General features: G+C 40.9%; 2 protein-coding genes across 8 annotated transcripts in view; both read left to right on the top strand.

The window, feature by feature from the left end:
- The window catches only part of WASHC2C (WASH complex subunit 2C), a 34,578-nt gene extending 21,110 nt beyond the window's left edge, over positions 1-13,468 (top strand). For 4 of the 6 annotated variants that reach the window (XM_035330483.1, XM_035330487.1, XM_035330485.1 and 1 more), the window contains 9 exons: positions 83-268; positions 1,550-1,678; positions 1,889-1,984; positions 4,022-4,123; positions 5,722-5,784; positions 6,455-6,667; positions 8,183-8,794; positions 9,411-9,585; positions 12,706-13,468. In XM_035330483.1, the coding sequence (XP_035186374.1) occupies positions 83-268; positions 1,550-1,678; positions 1,889-1,984; positions 4,022-4,123; positions 5,722-5,784; positions 6,455-6,667; positions 8,183-8,794; positions 9,411-9,585; positions 12,706-12,842 (1,713 nt within the window). In that variant the 3' untranslated portion in view covers positions 12,843-13,468. The remainder of the gene's footprint in view (positions 1-82; positions 269-1,549; positions 1,679-1,888; positions 1,985-4,021; positions 4,124-5,721; positions 5,785-6,454; positions 6,668-8,182; positions 8,795-9,410; positions 9,586-12,705) is intronic. The other 2 variants (XM_035330484.1, XM_035330486.1) reach the window with 2 other exon arrangements.
- Positions 13,469-14,971: 1,503 nt separating this feature from the next.
- ZFAND4 (zinc finger AN1-type containing 4) overlaps positions 14,972-25,965 on the top strand; it is a 21,933-nt gene continuing 10,939 nt past the window's right edge. For both annotated transcript variants that reach the window (XM_035330490.1, XM_035330488.1), the window contains exons 1-5: positions 14,972-15,136; positions 15,417-15,719; positions 22,847-22,922; positions 23,015-23,082; positions 25,219-25,405. In XM_035330490.1, the coding sequence (XP_035186381.1) occupies positions 15,536-15,719; positions 22,847-22,922; positions 23,015-23,082; positions 25,219-25,405 (515 nt within the window). In that variant the 5' untranslated portion in view covers positions 14,972-15,136; positions 15,417-15,535. The remainder of the gene's footprint in view (positions 15,137-15,416; positions 15,720-22,846; positions 22,923-23,014; positions 23,083-25,218; positions 25,406-25,965) is intronic.

Raw genomic sequence — 25,965 nt, 5'->3', positions numbered from 1 at the left:
GGCTGGCATTTAAACAGTAAAGTTTAGTGGTCTGGGGGGCAAACCTGAACTAAATAACAGCTTAGTGTATTTATTTATTTTGGTGGAGCCTTTTGCAGCAACATCCTTGGAGCCAGACAGCAATTCAGATTTGTTTGCAACGTCACCACCAGCTCTGGAAAAAGATGTCAAGACCCAAGCTAAGAAAGTGTTAAGCTTGTTTGATGAGGAGGAAGAGGAGAGACTGGAGGATGATGGCACTAAAAATGCACAGAAAGAAATTGGTGTGGTGAGTCTAGAGATGTTCTTGAACACAGAGAAATAATATTTCTGCCTCTATACCTCTCCTATTCTAGGCAAGGTTTTGTTTTTACCCTCTCTTCTCTGCAAGTCATGAAGTTTAATCTTTTTCAAATTTTAAACTTCCAAATTCTTGGATGAGAAATTATTCCTATTCTTCCCTATGATCCTGAATCACTTAAAGCTTTCCTGGAAAGCATTCAGCAGTCAGCATCTAACATCCGTGGAGTCATTAAGGTGCTGAAATGCATAATCATGCAAAAACCATAATAGGCGACTTAGGAACCTAATCTTTTTTGTAGGGAAATCTGAAAGGTGCGACTATTTTGAGTGCTTGTCTCAGTCTAGTATGTGTTTTGTGTATGGATGCTACTAGACCTATATCAGGTCTACATGTGTCTAGGCATACAGAGCACATCTAGCTCTCTAAAAATTTGACTTAGCTTTTAATGTAGAGTTAAAACTGATGCATGGAAAGGCTGAGAATGGAGCAGTAATAAAAAATGTAGAGCAGGAAGAGTGGACCAAATATGATGTGCTGGAAACTGCTTAGATAGCAGCTGTTACCAGTTGGCTTGCCAGACTATGGAGGGCTGATAAGGTGCTCCGTTTGACTGTCAACCTTCCCTACCACTCAGCAGCGAAGCTGTAAGTACATATTTTTGCCAAAGGCAGACATTATGACATTATGTTATTTTCTTCATTATGGGGGTGCTTTTGCTTTAAAGGGAGAATGGGAACTCTGTAAACAATAACAGCTTTACAGGACTTTGTCTTTTGTCTTTCTTTTCCTTTTTTTTTTTTTTTTTTTAAATTAAAGGTAGCTCAGAAAAATAATTACCCAGATTCTCTTCTTCTCACTTCTGTTCTGCACCTTCATCGGAACAATACAAGGCATAAAAGTGTCTTGCTAAAATATAAACCTTCCTGTACACTCATGATACCATACTGAAAAACTTTTCCTCCTCCTAGGGACATGTATTAAGTAAGTAATAGAAGCTGGCTCTCAGGTCAGCAGACAGGTACATTTTGTTTAATGTCTTCTCATAAAAATGAACTGTTAATACATGTATTTACTTTGTAGGTTTTGCAAATTTAGTCAAAGTGAAAAATGCAACTGATAGTTAAAGTTGTATTTTTGTTACCAAGGCTGTAATGTAGCTTTGGGTGAATTATAACCTGCCTTATTACTAGACGAGTAAACCCATGAACTAGATGCCCTCCTTAAGGAGGGTTTTTTTCATGGTGTGGACCTTTCTCCTCATTTCAGCCTTCCAAGAAAAGCACTCGTCCCAAAAGCACTGGAGTCTTTCAAGATGAAGAGCTTCTTTTCAGTCACAAACTTCAGAAGGACAATGATCCAGATGTTGACCTCTTTGCCAGCCCCAAGAAGTCGGTGGTGAGTTCAAAGCCCTCCTCTGAACCTTCTACTTGAAAATGGTCTTTGAAGTGTGCAACCTACAAATGTTGCTTGTTTGTAAATAACTTAAAAGTCCCTGATCTCCAGGGATGGCCAAATGATAAAATCAGTTTGAGCATCACAGGCAGGAGGAGACATGCTTTTGATCAGTGACACTTTTATTTATTTAATTTTATTTTCTCTCTCCAGTCTGCAAACCGTATCCTGAAACCATCATCTGGAGGTGGGCTTTTTGGAGATGATGATGAAGATGATCTCTTCAGTGCTGTTAAAACAAACCCTCCGGTATCTGGTCCTCTTCTATAAATGACTTTTGTAAAAGACTTTGGAAAATGTATGGAAGGGATTTTTTCCATATGTGTTCCCACAAGAAATGAAATGAATTAATCTTTTTTAAGAGACTAGAAATGGCTCGTGACCCTGAAGACCTAAGGAACAAATAGGTGCAGTATATCTCCCAAAACTGGGAAGTGAGGAGTGGATTATTTTCCTCTTTGCATGCCACTGGGATGGGCTTAGGTGTTAGAGAATACACTTGAGCAGAAATCGTAGTAGTGGAGTTACATTTGTATTATTCAGGGTCTGACTGATTTAACAGGTAGGGAGATGGTAGAACTTCAGCTTACAGCTTCTCTGCTCCAAAGGGCAATGAGGTTCTTTAGGCTCAGCATGCTTTGTGGGAGAGCTGGCACAGATGGCCAGCGTCAAATCTACCTTTCCTAGTTACAGATAGCCTACAGATACAGCTTCACAACCAAGCTGTGGAAAACAGATTAAAAAATTACACTTCCTTCCCTGAGGCATTCACTACTTGTATGACACTATTTGTCCACTGTAATAAGAAGAAGCAGCTTGAACCACTTCTATAGTAGTTCAGATGAACCTGTTTTAATTTGCATTGTAGTAGACTACCTGTATAGTTACCCTTTTAGATGGATAAGGGCTGTAACCTTATTTGGGCCTATCTTCCTGTGACCAGCTACTTCTTCAAGGTATAGCTATGCTTTCAGCAAAAACTACTGAGATTCACATACTTGCATATCACTGAGAAGTCTCTTCAGGTAGACTTACTTTTTTTTGCTAGTTTCTGACAGAGTTTAGAACTAGGTGGGTGGTTTTACAAACTTTATAAAGGTAACATGGGGAAACATCCGTTACTTCAAAATAACCTTTTGAATGGGAAAGAATAGATGTGATTGTTTTCTTTTCAATAGGCTTAACAGTTTGGATAACAAATCATGATTGGATATCTAGTGCAGGAACCACAGATCATTAGTACAGTGGCAGATTGTTGATCTTAAACCATAATTGCCTGGCAGCATTGTTCTGGGAAAAAAAACTAGCTGACTTTCTTACCCTGAAGAATACAGACTATATAGAGCTTGTGTTCCTTTCTATCTTCACTGTTTTGTCTAATACGTGCAAAACCCCACATTCAATAACTACTGCAAATGCCCTGATTTTAGAAACCGGCCATTTACAGAACAAAACTAGATCTCTACCTTAAGACTATCCATCTTTCATTTTGTTTATCTACCCAATGATATTCTAGTTCTTGCCAGCTTGTAATGTTAGCAAGTGAAGTCTCACTTCCCTGTGATTCATGCATGACTGGGCCTTACTTGATAACTTACGTTGTTGAAGTCTGCAGATTGGTTTAATTTTAGGTAATGAATGTGTTAATAAAATGTTCTTGATCACTGGATTTTTTTTAGAGCGCGAGCAGCTACAGTAATGAACTGGACTGTGTTATGGGTGGTTTGAGGTCAAAGTCCTACAATGCATTCTAAACTGCTACTCTAAATGTGTTTACAGTTTAATTAAATGAAGCCAATTCTTACTTTAATCTATTTTCAAGTTGTTAGCTGAAAGTTAGGCTAGAAAACTGGCAATATTTCCTGGAAACTGTTTCTCTGAGGACTGTAGAAGGGGTGGTCTTAGCTAATTAGCGCTTGGCAGCTATGTACAGAGCCTGCTTGCTTGAAACCATAAAAATAGCAGTGTTGCTTAGCTATCTTTGTACCTTTATTTTCCTGCTGTCCTGTATATGAGGACAGCATATGTATGCATTCAGAAGCTTATCCAAACTTACTTTATTTTTTAGTATAGACAACAAATGCATGGGAAGTTAAAAGTATGGTGGAGTGGAAGGCCCTTGCCATTGCAGACCAAAAAGCAATGCCTGTGCATTGCAGACTCAAAAGATGTTGGTGGTTTTCTTTGTAAATGGAAGTGAGATCCTAAAAATCTTTGCTTGTTTTGCTGTTCTGCTGACTGTGCTTTTTACCAGTTCATGTGGACCTGTGCTCTTAATGTTTACAGAAAATAGTGGAGAAGAAAACAGTTAAAGCCAGTTCGAGCCCTCCATTGGAAAATGCTTTAAGTGCCAAACAAGATGAAACCCCTAAGACAATAACTACAGAGGCAAGTACTGAAATTTTGTGTCTTGAACAATATGCACAGGAAAAGGAAATGTTTTAAAGTCTACTGAAAAGGTCAAAACTAATGCCTGAATTCACTGGCTGCAAAGCTGCAGAAATGCAGTAATGCATGGCCATACTTACCCCAGCTTATCAACAGCAGCACTGTTGATAAGCAGAAATTTAAGTTAACTGCAAGAAGTTTAAATGCTGTTGATAGTGTTTTATTCTTTATCCACATGCTTATGAGGGCAAAGTGCAAGGCAGTGAAGAACTAGGCTTCAGGTGCATTTTGATAGAAAAATGTGTGATTTGATCACTTGCTCATTCTTTGAATTGCCAGTGTCTGATGGAGTGAATGTTATCTTTAAAGTACAGGTAGGCTTTCTCAGAAAGGAGATCATGGCACACGGCACAAATCTGTGGCTGTTGAGAATCTTTTCTTTGAGGCCTTAGGAGGAGCAAACAAGACTCCTACTCCTCTTCTTAATCTTGCAGAAACAGCATATCACAGAGAGGCAGTCTGGATCTGAAGTCTGTCTTGTCTCATCAGAGCTGCTTGTTTGATTTCCAGCTGTAGGAAATGAGCTTTGCATCTTCCGGGAAGGGAGGAGGCTGTTTTTTGCCTCCTGGGTTGAGGAACACAGAGCAAGTCCATCTTCCCTTTTGGTGAAGTACTCCTTGATGTGGAGAACCACACTTGTCTTCCCTTTTTTTGTAGCCTAGAATGATCTTAGCCTGTGTAAGGTACAGCCAAATCCCATGTGCATTTAAATGGAGAATAATCTCAGGCAGCAGAGCTCTTCTGTCATGGTATCAAATTCCCCCAAAACAGTGTCCAAACCCTCAGTGACTGCCCACTCACACCAATGGCAGTATGGCCCAGCTAATAGAACCAAGTTACATCAGACACTTGTAGTGAGCAAACCCTGGACAAACACCTCTATTGATCTGGTTTATCCCCGAATCCTAGAATTGATTCAAATCTTCAGACCACAAAGCTGCTCTTGCTCATTTAGTCTACTAGTCTTATTTCTGGGTCTGCTTTCTGTAGAGGAGCACTCCCTTCTCAGAAGATGCCTTCCTTGTGAGCTAAGAGGTTCTATTTTGTAACCCTCTTGACTTCTATGTGTGCTGCATTAAAGTCTGTGGCCCTATTATAGTCGGTTACAAAGAGAAGAGAAGTTCATTATATCGTGATCTGGGAGCATAGCCTTAGAGGATCTTAGGGGAGGGAACAAGCAAGGAGTAAAGGTGGCTGTCAGAATTTGATTTGACAAGAGTCATGTGTGACATGGAGAAGATGGAAGTTGTAGAGTTGCTATGGCAAAGCATAATATTGGATAGAAAGAGGGTGGAACAAAGATGTCATAATGAAGATAGGGCTATGATGTTGGGAACTGAGAAGTTGAAAATTGAATGACTATAGCTCTGGTACTGGAACGTAATGAGATGCCTCAATAATAAGGTATTCCAGAAGAAGCTGGTAAGCAGTGAGCTGGTTCCTTTCTGTAGATATATTAAAATGTAAGCTATGGTCTGGTTGAAGATGTTGGTATTAACTTGTCCAGCTGTTGTTTAATCCAGTGTAATTTTGTGCAGAAATCTACAGGTCCTGTTCCCATTAAAACCAAAGAGCCCTCATCTCGGATTGGAAAGTTACAAGTAATTACTTTATTGGCATTTTGACTTTCAAAAAAAAATTAAAAAAAAATCTTCCTTGCCTTACTGATGGCTCTACCTGAAACAAAATCTTTTTACTTCCCTACCTTACTCTTGCATTTTTTTCAGATTACATTCTATATTGTTACTTTTTTCTGTATTGCATGTTTAACATAATTTCCCCCTTCTCACCTTTCAGAGCTGACTATGAGCAATGCTATTTAACTCTAATTGGGGGCAGAGGGTGGGCTGCTTGTTGGCCTGCTAATCTACTCAGCACTATTTTAAGTACGTTCAGAGACTCTTAGGGTTTTGGAGTTTTTGTTGCTTCCCTCTCTGATACGAAAAATCTAATAACTATCTATATGACAGTATGACTTTAATGTCAGAACCAGTCTTTTCCTCAGACAGGATACTGAGCTACATAGGTTTTTGCCTGATGTAGAGTGGCCACGCTGTTCTTGAAGATCTTATACAGGATAATAGTGAGATTTAGTGAGACAGATGATGTGGGATATGCAGAAGTGAGTAGATGTGAGAGAGGCCAGGTACTCTCAGGAGTAGAATTTGAATGCCTAAACACGCTTGCTGCTTCTCTGGAGCCATGCCTGCTCTTGAGCAGTATTAACATGATTTCTTTGTGTGTGTTTGTGTGTTTTTCTCTATTTTGTAGGCTAACTTAGCTATTAACCCTGCAGCCTTACTTCCTGGTGCAATGCCTAAGGTCTCCAATGTAAAGTCCCCCTTGCCAGTTTTGGACACTCCACTGAATGAACCCAACGATGTACAGAGCAGCGAAGCCTTCCCTGCTGCAGGAAACAATGAGGAACTGGGTGTAAGCTTTGATCAGCCTATGCAAGCGGATACCTTGCACAGTGCCAATAAGGTAACCTTGGTATTTAATGGGATAGAAAAGGGGATTAAAAACAGTCTCTGTTCTCTTTCAGAAACCTATGTTTTTCCATGCAAATTCTGCTAAAAGTGTAGCCTATCTGAATAAAGGTGTGGAAATCTAATCCACTATACCAGACCAATGAAGAAAGGTCAAGTTTACTGCATTCTTAGCTCTGTAAGGGGCTTACGCATATGCCGAATTCAGTCCCTTTTTAAGGCACATTCATGCAGCACCCAAATACATTGTTTTTCCCTATAGGTTGAAGGTATTTTAGTCTAACACCTTGTACAGTCTTGAAAGGTGCCGGCCTGAAAAACGTAAAGAAGGCATTTCTCTAGGCTAACTGTAAAATATGTTATAGACAGCGGCTGTAGCAAGATGTCAAGGACATGCCACTACTGGAGGTTAAGCTTTATCCCCTCTGTGGATAAACATGTCATGCTGTCCTGAACTGTCAGTCATAATTCTTTTTCAAACAAAAGCTCAAAAAAAGCCCTTAAAAACAAAACTCAAAACAGAAAACAAAAACACACAACCCCCCTAAACAACAACAACAAAAACACACAAACCAAAAACCAAACAAAATAAACCCAGCCACAGGCAAAGAAGTTACATCTTTTGAAATGGCAGATCTGTCTCCTGGCTCACTTGTTTTTCATTCCTACCTTTTTCTTAGTGGACTGCAAAAGACATTCTACTTAAGAGTTTAATGGTTATTTAAAAAAAAATCTTGAATCATACAGTTACGACTTGGTCTGGGTGTTAATAACAGGAAAGATTAGGTTGTTACTACTTGTATGCCCATGTGGTATATGGTAGAGGCTATAATGGAAACTTGTGGGAGGATGTGTTTTCTTTAAAAGCAATGAAATTAAATGGACAATGTAATTTGTCATGACCTAGACTAACTGTGTACCACAGAAGTTTCTGTATTAGCAAAGTGTCAGATTAAAGTAGTGCCTAAAGTCAGAAGGTTAGTGTGATTTGCTGACCTCTGTTGTGACTCTCTACTTGCAAGTGCTACTGCTTTTGCACCTCAGTTCTACCTGCTGTGGATTGACTAGCAAATCAAAAGTCCTGAGTTACTTTCTGAATATTTTCTTGCTGCAAGCTACTCCAAGCTTGAAGGTCCAGATCCCTTTCTGCAAAATAGGGAGAGTGGATAATGCTGAGATGATGATGGTTCTTGCTGCTTCTCTCTCTGAGCAGATAATGATTTAGTTTCATCATTCCTTGCTCAGAATTCACAACTGAACACTTGCTTAAGTGTACAGGTAGCTGCTAAAGTTACTTAAACCAGCATTATAAGCAAAACTTTGAGTTAATTTAGTTTCAGAGTGCTAGTATGAAATGGGTACTGTGTTAATTGGTGGTGTTATGTAGGCAGAAAATGTTATAAGGGAAAAAAAATGAATCCTAACCTCTTTTCACATAAATTTGGTGGTTTTTTGTTGTTTGTTTGTTTGTTTTTCCTCTTTATATATAAACCCTGATCTTTTCTTGCAGACCAGGATCAAGGTTACGGGAAAACGAAGACCTCCTAGCAGAATGGCCCGCCGCCTAGCTGCACAAGAGTCTGGTGAGAGTGAGGAGGTGGACAGTGCTAAAGAACTGCAATTCTCGCTACCAAAACAGAGGTCACCAATAGAGAATGTAAAGGAGCCTCTTGTTACTGAAGGAGAGTCCAAGGAAAATGGTTTTCAGTCTGGCTTGTCACTACCAGCTCATGGCAGCATTCTTTCTGCTGGGACAAACAAAATCCTTCCTCCAGAATCCACAGATGAAGGAGATGATATATTTGAATCAGAAGACCTTTTTGCAAGCAGCGCAGCATCCAGAACAGCTGCACAGTCAAAGCTGAAGAAGGAAATTCCAGACAATGTGGCTAACGTACCCATTAAGGGCAGAGAGAAAAAGCCTGATCTGTCTGTGCGGGGTAATCAGGACAGCAATGATCTCTTCCAGTCTGTACAGAAAAAATCATCATCGAAAAGCAGCCCTATACCTTTTTTGGAGGAGGAGGAAGATTCTCTTTTTACCAGTCAGAAAACTGGAAAGAAGGAGTTGAGATCTTCTGTCCGGCAAGCTGTTGACCCTCCTGCACAAGACATCTTTGAGGTAATGGTTGAAACTTGCTGGAAAGAGTAGGGCTGAAAGCCTGCCATGTTGGCCTTTTTGATCCCCAGGGCTGTATGCAGAATTTTCTACTTAAACACAGGCTGAATGGTGGCTGTTGTAGGACTGGGGGTGTGCAGGAGAATGAGTGAAGTAAATTGTCAATTCTACTTTGATATTGGGCAACAGAAACCATTTCTTTGGATGTTCATCTGTTTATTAGCAAATGTGGATTAAAAGGTGGATTCTTAACACAGAGCAGACGCATCAATGAATGTGCTGTGATGACATCCCTATGTTTATGACCATTTTCAAAGTAGTGAAGTATTTGGTTCTTTTTTGTTACTTGTCTGTTATATGCACAGTAGCTCAAATAGATCTTTAAAGGAGGAATGAATTTGGCAGGCTGGAGAGGTGCTGCAAGCACCTCTGTGTTGTACTTGACCTGTGCACAATCCCACACTAGGGCACTTGTGCTTGGGGGCAAGGGACTGAAAATTCTCAGGTCTGTCAAGGCTGTCAGCTAAAGCAGCTAAGCATCTTAGCTGCTGTGTGCAGGTAATGACTATTCTTTTGAAGTGTATTGTGTATTGATGATCTCTCTGTACTTTGCTCTAAGGATGATATATTTGCTACTGAGGCAATTAAACCAATGTCGAAAACAAAAGAGAAGATGCCAGAGACTAACCTGTTTGATGATAACATTGATATCTTTGCGGATCTCACCATAAAACCAAAAGAAAAGAACACCAAGAAAAAGGTGGAACAAAAATCCATATTTGATGACGATATGGGTAAGTGTCTAATGTCTTGTTACTAATCTCCTAATATTGTCCTGAGTTGTGTTTGTCAGAGATGTTTTAGAACCCTTTGCTTTCCTTAACTATGAACTGCTCTCAAGTCTCTGGATATATTTGGATTTTACCCCGGATGAAAACTTCTTAGATCTGTAGAAACAACACAGAATCTAAGTAGTTTAGGAAAGTGTATAGAAGTCCTCATTGTGAGACGAGGAATAGTTTAATTTCTGTAGAGATTTTCTCATCTGTGGGAATTAGAAAATTTCTTGTCTGGAGTAAGAGACTAATCTCATCCTGTTCCAGCACTAAGAGATGTTCTCTGTTTAATTTGCACAGCTTTTTGTATCCTGTTTTCAGATGAATCACTAATGATGTGAAGAGTTCGGCATCTTTCCCCACATCTCACCTCAGCCTTCTTCAGTATTGCACAGACTGTCTTGGAGCCCATAAGATTTTGTTTGTCTGTGTGTACCCAGAGCATTTTTGCATATACTACATCTAAGAGCAAAGATTGCCTTGTATAATTAGTTAAGAAAGCAACATATAGTAATATAAAATGAAGCAAAGCATGCTCCTTTCTTGTTCTGTCAGTGGAGGTATCAGAAGTCATTTGATCCCTGACTGCATCGGTTCTCAGAGTCTTCATATTTACAGCTCTCCTTTGGGATTGCACTTCTTTTTCTTCCTGTTAGAGGAAAAGAAATAAGTCCCTTCACCTCCAGCTTTGATTCCTGTCAGCCGTCCTTCATTCTGTTCTGCCTATTTAAATCAACTCTGATTTATCAAAGTCTTGCTTGTGCTGCTCTTAAGCACTCAAACATGACGGAATGACCTGGATGAAGTCTCTAAAGATGTTAGAAAACTTGCCAGAGAATGAAAACGTTGAGATTTCAAAATCTTCTCAATTGATATAAAAAATAACACAGATTTGCAAGTAAGATATTTGAAATATGGATGGGATCAATAAAAATGTATATTTTTTTTTTCCTATACATAGCCTATATCAAATGAAAGGACTTCTGAAACAGCTACCCCTTCTAAATACTTTTGCACAAAAAAATCAAAACCTCACATTGAAAAACAATTAAGAGTGTCATTTGAATGTAACTTGGAAAATTAGTCATAACAGAGCCTGTCTGTGCTTCTGCTTTTGACATCTACTCTGGTCCTAGAGCTTGTTGTCTCTTACATGTGATGTTGATGCCTACAAGCAGCTACTGCATCCTGTTATCTGATAAACTTTGTTTTCCTCTAGAGTGTTGGCTGTTTTGTGGTGCAGCTATAGGTATGCAGTTTTTTAGTGCCCAGAGCTATGGAGTTTCAGAAGCCCAACAGGAGTGTAGGGAAGATAGTTGATAGTGAGGATGCTCTCTTGGATGTAGGCTAGTAGAACTGGCACTTTCCTACCACACAGGTTAAGGATTGGCTTCAAGGATTGTGGTAGCACTTTATTTAGGCTGAATGTTGCTGCCCTAGGGAATCCTTTCTACTGCAAATAACTGGATGCAGTTTGGTGGGGTGGAGGAGGCAAGCTACTTCCTTTCTTTGTCCTGCCACAGCTTTGAGTCATTTGGTACATTTGCGGTAAGCTTGTGGTTGCACGTTAGGAGGAATTTTATCTCACATCTTTATTCTTCTAGCCTCCTCAGTGACCTTTTATGGCTGATGACACAAACAGCTTAATCAACAGCCATCTCTGCCCACCTGGGATAGTCCAAGAAAAATGGAGATGGAGCTTTTTTGTGCATTGACAAATGCCATTTTCCATGGGCAAAACTCTCTCCTCCTTCCTAAGCCTTGTAATAAAATGTGAGTGATACCTCTACTGCTGATGTCACTCACTGTACTCCCCAGCTGGCTGTGAATCTAATCTATGTGATAGGTTTTTGCTCTGGAGTGATGCCAGTAGGGGATTACTTTACTTTACCGCTGTTCTAAACTGCTTTTGTGCTGAGATGTTGTCCTGGATTATTCCTGTGTAATCCTTTATGATAAGCACAGTAGCAAACGTACTGGAGAGGAAGAAGCAGTGAGGACAGAAAGGCGAGTGTGCTGTGAGAGGCTGCTTCTTGCTTGGCCTCTGCTCACAGTTAAGATATACGTTGAAGTCTGGAATATTAGTGTTCATCCTCTGGACCAGTAAATAGCTACGAACCTCAGTGTAAGATGTGTTCTCTAAATAGAGATTCATGACTAGCAATGTAAGGGCCTCGTGAATTGCTAGTGACTCAGGTACCTCATAGCAACACTTCAATGTTTGTACTGTAGAAACTGTCATCTTCTGTGAGAGTAGCCTAAACACTAGCAGCCCTGGCCCCAGCAAGAACTGCAGGTCTGTGGGCTCTGCTGCTGATACAGGGTATCTGTGTTGGAGGGTTTCCTCTTACCTGTTGTCATTTGGGGAAGAACTCTTTCTTAATAGCAGTGTGAGATTTTTCTACCTTGAGGTCACATTTATTCATAGCAGAAATGTTAATACTAAGGAAGGTGGGGGAAGCTCTTGACTGAGGACTGTAGACAGACCTTTTGAATATTCAGCAGGATGGCAGTCTGAGGCAGTCAGAGCTGTCTGCCTCCTTGCATCTTAGCTGTGCCCTATTCTCAAGTGGTGTATACTGCGTTTTTATTCTGCCATAGGTTAAAGATTCTCTCTTATGGCTAGCAGACGCCACAATAGTCCCTAGCAAGTACTGTTTTCTCTTATGATTTTCTTTGACACTAATCTTGGTGGCTCTTGGAGTCTCTCAAGTTCTTTAGACACTCTTGTTCTAGATAAGCAGAAGGTTGTCTGGAACTTGCAAGATGAAACTTTCTGTGGAGGTTTAACTTATTCATATTTCTCAAATGCTTCTGAGAGTTCAGACGTTATAAAATACAAGTATTATTCTGCTTTACTGAGAAGAAAAAATGTTCTTGATTTGACTTACAGTTAACAGCTCCCACGTATGTCCTTACAAATAGATGTAGAATTGCAAGCAGCAGGAAAGCATTTGTTTATCACAAAATGTCCTTGGCAGTCCCTGTTGTGTGCTGGGGACTTTTCTGTACAATGTTACTTCTGTTTAGCAGTCACTTCCCATTAAAAGCATCTTTTTTTTTTTTCTTCCCCTCTAGATGATATCTTCTCTAGCAGCCAAACCAAGATACCCACTCCCAAAAGTAGATCTTCCCAGACAGCCTCGGAAGTGAAGTCTGAAAGCAAGGCACTGAGCACATTTGATGATCCACTGAATGCCTTTGGAGGCCAGTAGCCAAGGGGAATGTGTTGCAGAAAGGAGGCCTTCCTTATGCTCTGTCTAATACGCTGGATTCCCGAATCCAGTAGAGCTGAAATGAGATAGCTGTGGATATGTAAATGACAGATTACCCATTATAAATAGTTAGTATGCTCTTGTACTGGGTTTAATTACTCTTAATGATATATTAAAAAAGGATGGTAACCTCCTGCTATTTTTTTCCATGGTGGCCAGATGAATATAGCCTGTGCAATACCTGCGATGAAGTAATCTATTATACAAAGTATAGTTTGTTTTTATTGAACAGATCTATAGAGAAAATCTTTGATATTGTTAAATAGTAAATGGAGTCGGTTAAATGAGATCCGTCTGTACGTTTTGCTTTGTATTTTACCACTTGTTAAGAACATGTGCATTGTGACTGGAAAATAACCCAAACCACTACCATGCTTTGTCTGGGCCAGCTGTCAATCTCCTGAGCTAATGTTAGTGTAAGGTGGGATTCTGTCTGTTATTGGGTATAGCTCTCACATATATAATCAAGCACTTAGAGCAGGAATTGAAACCAGGTAGAGAGACCAGTTATTTCATAACGGCAGCTAATATAGTCTATAAAAACAAATGCTTAAAACTTCTCTGCCGTTGTGTGTTACAGAGGAGTACCTAGTGTTCTATGAGAACAATAGAAACCTAACATTGTCTTCTATTCAAGTTGTAAGCCACTAAATGAGACTTTGGCCTGCTTGGATTTGCCAAAGTTTTGCAAATAACACTTCCCACGCAGTCCATCTATCCTAAGCGTGTTTGATCACTTCTGTGTTGACAAGCCTATTCCTTAGTGCAGCAGCTCCCTTGTGCCAAAGGCTTGGATCACCTCTTACTATCTGCTTTTGTTTCTCATCTGTAAGACATCATAGGCTGTTTACAGGAACTTGTTATTTTGTGTAAGTTGTCTGACTGTCTACTGCATTTGTCTTAACCTTCTTGGTTCCCTTATTTTCTAGATTATCCTGGTGGAATGGATGTGATTAACCCTGTTTCATGTCCAAGCGGAGCAAATGTATAGATTTTACTAGTGACTGTCTGAATTTCTAACTTTTAAACTAGGTGTGCTGTTTTTATGATAGGAATGTCCTACCTTAGCTCTTAGACTGTTCTGTTTTCTGTGAGTTTAAAGCAGGTGCTCAGAATATCTCTTTAAGAGCAATTCCTGCTGTCACTGAAGCCCTTGCTCTGAGACACCTGCTTCCATCTGTCATTACTCAGGTTGGGTCTACTTCATGGGGCACAGAAACTGCTACAGACAGAGCATCTAGCATTAATGAGGGTAAAGCAGAAGGGAAGGGTGGAAGGGGTAAGAACGGAGAAATATCACGGATCGACTTGCACCATAGGTGGGCCTGGTAATGACTCACGTTAAGTGGGGGGTAAGATGGGAGTAGCAGCTTGGAGAAGAATGGGGGAGATATCTGCAAATGGGTGCCTACGGTGAAAGTGCTTGTGATTTATTTATAGGCACTGCATCTGCTGCATATGCCTCATACGTGCCTCATGCATATGGTTGGACAGCCTCTCTAGTCCTTTCTTTTGTGCTTAAAGCAGACTCCAGGACAGCCAGGGTGGAGAAAGGAGAAAGATGGTGGATTCTTCTTTCTTTTCTGCTACCTTTGCATTAATAATTGACAGTAGCAGGGCAGAGTGACGCTTATGAGCTGAGCACCCTAGGGGCTAAGAGCAGTTGGAGTAGGAGGTAAGAACACGCGTGGCAGGGGCTTGAAGGTTCGGTGGAGAGAAACCCTTTATGGAGCCTGGCACCACAGCCCAGCTCCCCACCTCTCCCCCCCACTGTCTGAGGAATCCCCCCGAGGCGCGGGACTACACTACCCAGCAGCCTCTGCGGCCTCCCCGCTGCCTGTCACGTGCCCGCCGCTAGCAGCTGAGCCGCTGTATCCGGGCCCTTCCCGCGCACGCCCCGCCCCTTAACGACCACAACAAGCGCCCCGAACGCTCTCGGCCCCGGCGGCACCGGGAGCACCGCCCCCGGAGGGAGCCGATTGGGCGAGCCGCGGCCGAGCGGCATCCTCATTGGTCGGCAGCCCCCTGGGGGAGGTCATAAAGGCTGCACCCAGGCGGCGCGGGGGCTGCCGGGCGGCGGCGCGGGCGGCTCCTGGCTGCCACCCCTCGGCAGCGGCGGCTCCGCGACGGCGCCGGTCCCCGCGCAGCCGCCGGGCGGGAGGGCGGGCGAGTGAGCAGCGCGGGGGGAGAGGGGCCGGGTCGCCACCCCTCCGAGGGCCCGGCGGCGGCCGCAGGTAGGTGGGCAGGAAGCGGGCCCCGCCCTGGGTGCCCCGGGAGAGCGGCGGGGCTCGGGGAGCGGCCGGCCTGAGGTGCGGGGCGGCGGGGGCGGGCGGCTGCTGCCCTCCTTTGTTCGCGGCCGGGCCCTGACGCCGCAGCCCGGAACGTGCCCGGTTGCCGGCGCCGTTTGTTGCGCGATCCAAGTGCTGACCGACTGTCTGCTATCAGCTCTTTGGTTTTTCTTCTCGGATGAGCCGGGACTCAGGCGCTGCTAGAGCTGTGCTTGTTTCTTTGTAGGTGGAGAAGCCCAAACATGAGCAGCGACACACCGCACCTGTCCTCCGAGCTGACCCGGCTGGAAGCGCAGCGTAGTTTCCTGACGGATCGCCTTGCGAGGAAGTTATAAATCCTTTGTGATGGCCAACAAGAAGGAGCCTCCCTTTTTCAATGAGGATAATATGGGGCCGTTTCACTACAAACTTCCTTTCTATGAAACTATGGAGCTCTTCATTGAAACGCTCACGGGAACCTGCTTTGAGCTGCGAGTTTCTCCCTTTGAAACGGTTATTTCTGTGAAAGCGAAAATTCAGAGACTGGAAGGTACCCTTCTCTTTTATTTCAGCTTAGACTTTACTGCTTTAGAGGAAGTCTTGTTCTACAAATGATAATTCCCGAAATCAGAGGAGAAAACTTAAACGACTTATTCAGTAATAGGCATAAGTAAGGCACTCATTTTATGGCTTTCGTTTGATTTTTTTTCTATTGTTTCTTTTGTTTTCCTATCAGCCCGTATCTTAGGCTTCATTGGAATGGGTGTTTTCCCATTTTTCCTCTTTTTGTGTCTGTTGTTAGTAAGGTAAAACATAAGAAATCTATGACAAACCATGAATTGTCTTGATATTATGCGACAAGTAATTGTTGTGTTGTTCAGTGAATTATCTGTCCTAGAATTTGTTTGTTAACCAGTAAGGGTTCTCAAAGCTGAGGTTATAAGCTTGAAGCTCGCAGTATGTCTTTACTGCAGCTCTGAGCATACTTTGAAATTGGTGCTGTAGCTGTTGCTTCTACGTTGTCCATGATACCGTAGTCCCAAGAGCAACTGCTGTGCAGGCCAACCACAAAGACAGCTTGAAGTTACTGATTTGAGTTTTGTTCAGGTGACTGATGCTTTGCTGGCAGGAGTCTGGCTGAGTACTGCTCTGTCTTAATGTGATGAACTTGGCAGGTGTCTTGAAAAGTGATAACCTCCTTTAATTTATGAGGCTGATATGGCTATCTGGCTAATGAAAGCAGAAAATGTGTTGAATTAGTCTCCTCTCACCCCTTTCTCATCCTGCATGGAAGAATGTGATTGCATATTCTCGCTTTGTAAGCCTAACAGAACTGTGTGGCTGCACAACCTGACAGTTGCTTATTTCAAGATAAGGGATCCTGTTTACTCAGTCTACTTGTCCATGTTTTTTAATGCTTCTGTCTGTGGAAGCCACCTTCTGGGAGAATTAATATGATGCTTTAGACTTAAATTGAGGACACTCTCCTCCTCTTATGGAAATCTGTGCAAATGAACTGAAACGTAAGAGTTGCAACAATAAGGGTGACGTTTTGCTAGAGAGAACACATACTAGAAGCTCCACTATGCATGTAACACCAAATGAACAAGGTTCAACAAGGCCACGTGCTGGGTTGTGCTGGGGCACAATAACCCCGTGCAATGCTACAGGCTGGGGGAAGAGTGGCTGGAAAGCTGTCTGGTGGAAAGGGACCTGGGGGGACTGGTCGACAGCTGGCTGAATATGAGCCAGCAGTGTGCTCAGGTGGCCAAGAAGGCCAACAGCATCCTGGCTTGTGTCAGAAATAGTGTGGCCAGCAGGGAAGTGATTATTCCTGTGTACCCAGCTCTGGTGAGGCCATACCTCGAGTACTGTGCTCAGTTTTGGGCCCCTTGCCACAAGAAGGACATCGAGGTGCTCGAGCATGTCCAGAGGAGGGCAACAAAGCTGGTGAAGGGCCTAGAGGACAAGTCTTATGAAGAGTGGCTGAGGGAGCTGGGGTTGTTTAGCCTGGAGAAAAGGAGGCTCAGGGACGACCTTATCTCTCTCTCCTTATCTTAAAGGAGGCTACGGCAAGGTGGAGATCAGTCTCTTCTCTCAAGCAACAAGTGATAAGACAAAGAAATGGCCTCAAGTTGCACTGGGGGAGGTTTACGTTACATGTTAGGGAAAATGTCTTCACCAAAAGCATTGTAAGCATTCAAACAGGCTGCCCAGAGGAGTAGTTGAGTCATTGTCACCGAAGATACTTAAAAGACACGTAGATGTGGTGCTTAGTGACGTGGTTTAGCGGTGGACTTGGCAGTGCTAGGTTTATGGTTGGACTAGACAGTCTCAGAGGTCTTTTCCAACCTAAATGATTCTCATCTACTCTAGTCAATAACGAGAGTTTACATTAGGATAGCGATGTGGATATGCTTTTGTTTCCTGTGGACAAAGCCATAATTAAACATGAGTCAGAGAACGTGTTGAGGAACTCCTGGAGGCTAGAGGTGAAAGAGGACAAGGAAAGGTGTTTTTTTCTTCTTCCATGGTTGAGTATAACACTAGGAGAGGTGTGAGCAGATACATGATACAATGCTACAAGTGAATTGAAAGGGAGCATAGACAATAGAGTACAGGAAAAGGCAGGCTATAGAGACCATACAGATGAAGGAAAGAGCTTTAAAGGATGCATGAAGAGACCAGTGGGAAATGTGAGAGAAGAATTTGAATTTTTTTGTAGTTCAAAACAGAAGACTGCAAATTGGCACACTGAACTATATCTACAGCGTATTGTTGTGGGCAGGGTGATTCTAGCTTAAAAAAGCATCACAATTACAGCATAGTTTATTAGGAATTTGATTTACATGTTGTAGTTCTTAAGATGATAAAGTAGTTAGTGGCTTAGCTGCCTGCTGTGTTGAATTAATTGTTAATAAGTAAATTTCATTAAAACACAGAAGAGTTTGCTGGTGCTTACCATTGAATTGCTAGAAGTCAGATTAAATACTATAGTACTCCAGAACATAGTTAAAAGATCTGCAACTTCCCAAGTCATAATTCACTATAACTTGGAGGGGAGAAGGCAGAAAAAAACTGGTTATTTGTGTAAGTGTGAAGGGAACAGACGCAATGTCAAATCCATTTTATGTTGCATTTGAGGCTACCATTGCATGATTTTAAAAAACAAAAAAACACAACAGCTTCTCAGTACAGAAGGTTCTGCTGTAATGTACAAGTTGAAACAATGAATCACCCATGTGAAGGGAAAATCCTGAAGTAATTTTGTGGTTGTGGTCCAGCACAGGAAGCGAAATGCTTACTTTGTTCCTGTTGTAGCAGCAACTTTTCACTTTTTTATTATTGTATCGTGTCAACATTCACAGGGTGTGAACTCCCCAGGCATATCTGCCTGCAGAATGCCTCCTACGTACACTGCTAGGAGACACTACGGGGCCCTGAGCGTGCGTCTTGTCTCCATGGTCTGATCTGTGTGTGAGGGGGATGGTAGAAAAGCGTGCAAAAATAAGTTCTGGAATTAGTCTTGCTGACGTCTCCAAGCACAAAATTTTGAATCATATCAGAAGTTAACAGATTTGTTTAATTGTCATCAATGCCTCTAATTGTAGAAGGCTAGTACTAAAACCCAATCAAGAAGAAACGACCTCTGTCAACAACTGGAATATCGATAGCTGCAGACTGTAATAAGAATGGGTAGTGTGGATGTCATGTAAGGAATCTTCAATATGTCTGATACTGTTTGTCATTCTCAGTACCTTTTTAATGATCTGATGTGGAAAGGGTTTGTTCACAGCTGCAGTAGACATTGGTATCCTACTAAAAAAGAACTCCATTATCTCTAGCTGTCTCATTCCAGTTGGTTTTAGCCAGTGAATGTCGGTTAAAATGCATTAATAGGTTCTAGCACATCTGAAACTTCAGTGCAAACCGATTTGTAAATTGGAGTTAAAGCAGACCCAGTGTGAGTGTTTGGATCCCATCCAGGCATTTGCCTCAAATATGTTCCATGCAAAGTGAGCACTCAGTTCCCAAAACTTTGGTTTGTTATAATGATGACTTTGGAGCTACCTGTCACCTCTAGTTTCAGATTCACTGAATGAGCCTTTTTAGGTGGTGGGCTAGAGAAGAACTAACTCCCTTTGTCTCTGCTGGGGGCATAAAAGCCAGAATACTCTCAGCCAGCAGCAGGATGTTGCATTGTGAGTAGTACTGCCTGCTCCCTTGGTTCTATTCAGTATTTTAAATGAGGACCATGTGTTGATGATCTCAGGTAGGGCACTACCTGGGTTTCAAGGTGTTGTGACAGTCTGAGATGTAACATGGTTAAAAATAGCAGAAGTTCACTAGAAGAAGAAATAACATTTATTCTAAATAAGAAGCATTGATCATTCCCTCAAGTGATCTTTTCTTGCTTCCTCCATTGCACAAGTCTTTGAGGCTGCTGGGCTGGGCAAGGTTTAGTATTCTTCATTCAGAAGCACATAATTATATTGAATTTTAAGAAGGAGCGTTTAGACAGCACATGCCTAGTAGTGATTAATTTTTTAATCTGTAAAATAATTGTAGCTAATACCAGGAAATATGTACGCTAATGTAGGTTACTGTCATGCAAATGACAGCTGGGGATTCTGACAGTTATAAAGGCAGTACCTGCTGCTGTTAGTTGTGGCAAATCTTTGCAGTTCTTCCATAATGTAGCTAGGTAATGGGGCAAAATGAAGACTGTGGGCCCAGCCTGGCTGTAAGCAGGAACACAAAGTAAATATTTAAGAAAGTCTCCAGCAATTTCAACATTAGATGAAAGTTAAGTACACTGAGGTTGAACTTTGACTTTGAAATATTTGTGTTTTTAAATGTAGTAACCTTCAACCACAACATAAAATCAACCTTGTTCTGAAATCTGTGTTTTTTTTTGTGGGGTTCAACCCACATCAGTTTCTATGAGGTTACTTGGCGTGACAGAAAGAAAAGCAAAGGAGTGAACCTTCAGGGTGTGACTGACAGGCTGATTCAGAGACAGAATCAAATCCCTACTTCCCTCTTCGGTGCCCCCCTTGCCACCATTTTAGTAGGTCGTATTGTCTATTGAAATGACTGCAGATGTGCTGACAGCCTGAAGAAACTTCTCCTACAACATCATTTGGCTTGCCCACTTCCATTCAAGCATTGAGCTTTAGCTTTTTGCCCTGTTTTCCTTTTTGTTCAGGACCAATTTAGAGCAGACCAGTGATCCAGTCATGTGCTGCTTAGGGAGGAGGGAATAGCAGATGAGTATCTTGCAGTTGTCATTATGGTTGCCAATTCCATGTACTGATCCCCTGTGCAAATGTCTCTTCAAGAAAGGCTTACTATAATCCAGAAGAGGAACAGCTGATGCATATTTTCTTGCACTTGAACTTATAAAGCACATTCCATTTCATTTGTAAGTACAGAATTCTTAGAAAGCAGCATAAAATGGAATTAGTAATAAAGACTCGTCTGTTTCCCATTACACCAGAGTATAGTGTTTTCATCTGTTCATCAAAATTACATTGTCATTGTTGGTTGAACAAAACCATGCTTCACTGCAGCACTGCCAGTTGCGAGGCAGCCTATTTAACATAGACTCTCTCAGTTTATCAAAGTAATTGGAAATTGCTCCTTGGAGGCTGCTGAAACCATAACAAATGCAGACAGTAATGACTGTTTGTAATCAGAGGACTACAAAACAACAAAGAAAAGAACTTCACTGTAGACTTGCTGGCTCTTGCCAGCATGTTCTTGTTTTGCTTATGCTGCAGACTTGAAACATAACCAATAACCAGTTATTCAATAGCTGGCAGGGTAACAGCTATTATGTCAGTCTACTATATGGACACATTCCCCTCATAAAAGTCTTGGGTACTTCAGAGGATACAAGACTTGTTCTGACTGCCTTCCAAGTGCAGTAAGGTTGTGTGGGTCATTCATAAAAGACAAAATATAGATGTTAGCTGCGGTGAGTGAAGGACATTGTGATCTTCTCTAAAACTTATTAAAAACTATGATAGTTGCACCAAAATGCAATCCATATTTTCCGTGGGGGTGTCCACTTAGCATGTTTTCTGCTTGTCTGTTGAATCTGCTTGGACTTCCACCAGGATTTGGCACCCTTTTCTTCCTTGCTGGTGATGGGTGTTGGTAGCCTTGTGCCCTTTCTCCGGTGTTGGAAGGGGCTACTTAACTGGCCTTTTGCTGGTGCAAGCCTCGGGACACTGAGGCGATTTTGGTGAAACAACTGGAAGACTTTGATCTTTGCATTCCCCTTTCCCCGGGTGTATTTTGTGAAGACTGTGTAGTACTATTACTCCTTTTGAGTATCTATCTGAACATGCAGCTAAGCAGTGAATGGAGCAATCTGACACTGAAGTGTCCAAGATGAAAGTGTATGATAAGGTTACTTTAACCTTTTGGAAAATATATTTATAACGTTTGGTGCTTAATCTGAGGAGTGATGTTTAGACCATTTTCAACAATTTGTTCTTGGCCTCTATAGATTCCAATTTAATTAAAATTTTTCAGGAATACACAGTGAAATCTTAATTACCTGAGTTTCCCTAGGCAGACTGAACAGAATTTACTTCCTTTTGATGCTGAAGGGAAGATTTTTTTTTTTTTTTTTTTTTTCAAAGGCAGAAAAAGCTATTCACCTTCCCAGTAGCTTTCCTGGTCTTTGGTCAGAGATGTCTCATCCTTTCATAACTGTCCTGGCTGGTACTCTATTCAATGTTTGGAAAGTGGCAGCATCCTAAAAAGACTGTGTGAAGACTTGGGTTTGTATCTGCTCGTGCTTATTCTCATTAATGTGTATTAGGTCTGTATTTAAATCACTTGACTGTACAGGAAGGAGGAAATAGCTAATCGTTGTGTGGACTGTAGATCCTTAATAAGGAACAAATATTTGGTATGCTTGCTTCTTTTTAACAAAAATCATGCCAAATCTGTCCCAGAACTTGAGCTGGAAATTAGTATTATTGGACATCAGCAATAAAGCATTCTGATGGATTAAAAGAACACCTAAGCAAGTCAAAGTTTTCTAGTATGAAGTTTACTGTATCGTACATGTGAACTTTCAGGTTCCAAGTCAAACAGTGATAAAAACACCTTTATAGCTGTCACCTGAGCTGTTAACCGAGCCACCACCAGTTACTTAATGCGACCTTGCCTTTACTGTGAATAACACAGAATGCCAGTCTGATAAATTATTCAGAAGCTCTGTAGTTAGAAATTTTATCCCATTTTTCCTGTCAGTAAACAGGAAACTCTGAGGTACAGATTAACATTTGTATGGGAAGAGCACAAACCAACGCTCCCTTGACCAATGACTGGAAAAGAGCAGGTATTCAGTAAGTCTGAAGCAACTGAATGCTTCTACAGACCTCCTCTACAGACCTCCTGAGCCAAGTGATTGAGCTCCATGTGCAAGCACAAGCTTCCTGAAAACCTTAACTTTGTTCTTAATAATTATTCAGTAGGTTGGACATCATGACTGAGGGCTGCTGTCCAAGTGCGTGATCTTGCCCTGCTTTGTTCCTTCTCCTGTTATCCCCTTTCTCACGTCTTTTCTATATACCCCCACATTCTTCCAAAAGCAAAACTCCCCCAAAAGCCCTCCCATCAGACTCTAATTTTAATCCTTATTTTTTCCCCCTTTAGGTATACCTGTCTCTCAGCAGCACTTAATTTGGAATAATATGGAACTGAAGGATGACTATTGTTTAAATGACTATAAGTAAGTATAGAATAAAATTGCAATGAATGTTTCTATATGATTGTTAGTATAGGCAATGGAAAATGCTATAAAAATGTGTTTATTATTTACAGCATTTCAGAAGGCTGCACTCTGAAGTTAGTTCTGGCAATGCGAGGTGGACCTATTAACACTAGAAGAGGTAGGTGTTAACTTGGTTAAAAATTGTTTTCATGTAATATAACTGTAAATAGCTTCTTGCAGCCAAGTATTTCAAACAAGCACGTTCAGTTCCAAATTATTTGGAAAATACTTGTCAAAAACAGGGATATTTTTACCATCTTCTTCAGCATAACAAGTGCACCACCTCTTTCATTTTATTTGCCTGTAGTTTAAGAAGTATCTTTGTATGTACAGCATCAGCAATCCTTCATCTGAAAAAAAAAATGCTCCTTTAATGTCATTGTACAATTACATTTTAAAATTTAGTTAGTAAGAATCAGACATTGATTTAGTCTTGGTTAAGTGGATCATACATAGAGGAGTGAAAGCTGAAAGTGAAGAAATCCCCTTGATGTTTTTACTTGGAAAACACTCAGCATAACTTTTAGGTTTGGAATTCCAATTATAAACTGAGCTGAGCTCTCAACGACAATTGAAACATCGTGCCTAACATTTGAGTGCTTTAATGGAATTAAACCTCAGTTGTGATAGTGCTCTCAGTGTAGTTTGCCGTAGATAGTTTTTGTAAAACAAGGCATATTTAAATTGTATGCTTAACTGAATTAAAATTGTAAATTGCACTATTGCAGGAAAATTGTTAGTCTTTGTTTCAAGAGAACTCAGTACCATAAGAGGACTGATTGTTGTCTAGCAGCAGTTGACAGTAGGATAATTCCAGCTGTGAAAAGTTTTCTGTAAATGTTTATCAGTTCTTCCCAAAAAATAACCTGTTAGGAGTCCTGACTACTAATAAAAGAATACAGGGATATGTTGACTTAATGTAACAAACACATCTGGGAAATTACTTTATTCCATGTAAAATTAAAATGATTGAATTAAACTACATTTTATTTTATTCTGCAATGAGAGAATTATCCAAAATGAGGCTCTTTACAGGAGAAAAAAAAAAAAGGCGGGGGGGGGGATTCCAGTATTTTATTTTGGACCCATTCTTCTGACTCTGAAATAAACTTACCTCTAAAATGTTTAAAAATTATTTGTGGGAGGGGCTGGCCTGCCTCCTCTGTTACTGGTTCTACTTAACTTGATACCTTTAAGTTATACAACTACAATTGTACCTTATGCTTAATGAACTAGAAGTCTTCCAGGTTGTTTTGTGTCACACTTCCCATCTCCTATTTATCTGCAGTAGTGCTTAAGAGAGATGCGTAAAGGTATGTTCTATAATCACCAATACAGAAAGAATTTCTCCTTTCAGCTTTTGGAAATCAGGGAGAGGCATAATGCGATGATCTTACTGGGCCAGCTATTCAGTAACTTGAGCTGATTTCTTAGGCTATTCCTTCCTTGCTTTCACACACATCTCCGTGTTGGTGGGGCAGTTTTTTGTGAAGTGGCATCCTATACATTAATGGAACAAGAAAAGAAAGTGGTAATGTGATAGTAAGGAGAAACAGCAAATGTAACAATCAAAATGAACTGGACTCCTTTAATTCCAAAATTTAGATTTGTATGCATCAATTCAGCCAGCCTGCTGTATGTGGGAAGTAAAAATATACCTCCCAAGCAATCTCCAGAATATGTGTGGTCATAATAAGCTCTTCTGTTGCTTCTCTGTATGGTTTGGTAGGTGCTGCTACGTTTTTTCCTCTCATATCTGTCAGAAAAGCTGAGAGTAGGACAGTTTAGAGTACCTATGAAATGGAATGAATTATAGTTAGCTGATTGAACAGAAAGAAGTTTTCAGAGGATGGATTATTAAAACAATTGGCCTAGTAGTTATCTTCTAAGCTAGTTTAGTTACAAAGACTTCTTTGTTGTTTCTTAGTCTCCGTTTGCTAATAAATGGTTCACTGATGTGTAGAGTTGCAAATCTGGCAGAGAGGAACCTGAGCCAGATGTTTTATGTGTACATATTTGAGCATCTAACTTGAATCTAGGGAATGCCACTTACAGAACAGCAAGAATGTTTGAAATAGACTATTTCAAGTTGAATCTTATTGCTGGTGTTTTCCAGGGGACAGGCCTGTTAAAAAGCTTTTGTATCATAATTACAGTTGACTTTAGGCATGGTCTGAAAATACGAGGGGTTTGCAAGAAATACGGAACTTCAAAAGTGAAATAATTTGTTTTTATTCTGTTTTTCTCTTTGTAGTTCCTGTAGAAGACCCTATAAGGGAAATGGCTGAATACATGGATCCTGGTAGAGATGAGATCTGGGAGAAAGGGCCCTCTAACAAACAAGTCACCTTCTTAGTTTATCGAGAAGGAGATCAGTTGAATTTCTTCCGTGTGGTAGACCGGGGAGATGGCACTTTAACACCATTATCTGAATCTTTGAGGTAAAGTTGGTTTTAATCTTACTGTTATTCATCAAGATGGGGATGCTGTGTTGACTTTGTCAAAAGAATATGTGGAATTTTGGAAGAATGGTGCCCTAAGGGCTACCAATTTGCTGTAACTGAGTGGCCTAACTCTAAGTCATGGTCAGTGGTCATGCTAACTGTTGTCTATTTATGTGCCTCAGTAAAGTGAGGTAATGCTGACCTTGTGCTTGAGGCAATTCCAGCTCTTTCTCAAAGAGAACTTTACATAAGAGAGTCAAATTGGCAATAGGGATATTAAAAACTTTTGTTAATAATAATAATAATAAAAAAAAGCTGTAAAAAAAACCTTTTATGTCCTAAGATATTTATTTAGTACTATATTTAGTGCTGTATAGATTTCTCTGTTCATGGTGTAAATCTTTTCCATATGGATATGGCTTGACCAAATGTTTAGTCAGGAAGATAACTGATTAGCAGTGCAAAGTCCTGACAGGGTCTGCCTGAAGTTTCAGAAAAAACTGTTTTTATTTTTTGTTTTTATATATACTTAAATAATTACTAATAGAGCTGGCCCT

The sequence above is a fragment of the Oxyura jamaicensis genome, chromosome 6 (assembly GCF_011077185.1).
Source record: "Oxyura jamaicensis isolate SHBP4307 breed ruddy duck chromosome 6, BPBGC_Ojam_1.0, whole genome shotgun sequence".
Taxonomy (NCBI): domain Eukaryota; kingdom Metazoa; phylum Chordata; class Aves; order Anseriformes; family Anatidae; genus Oxyura; species Oxyura jamaicensis.
This window is presented reverse-complemented; position numbering and strand designations above follow the sequence as displayed.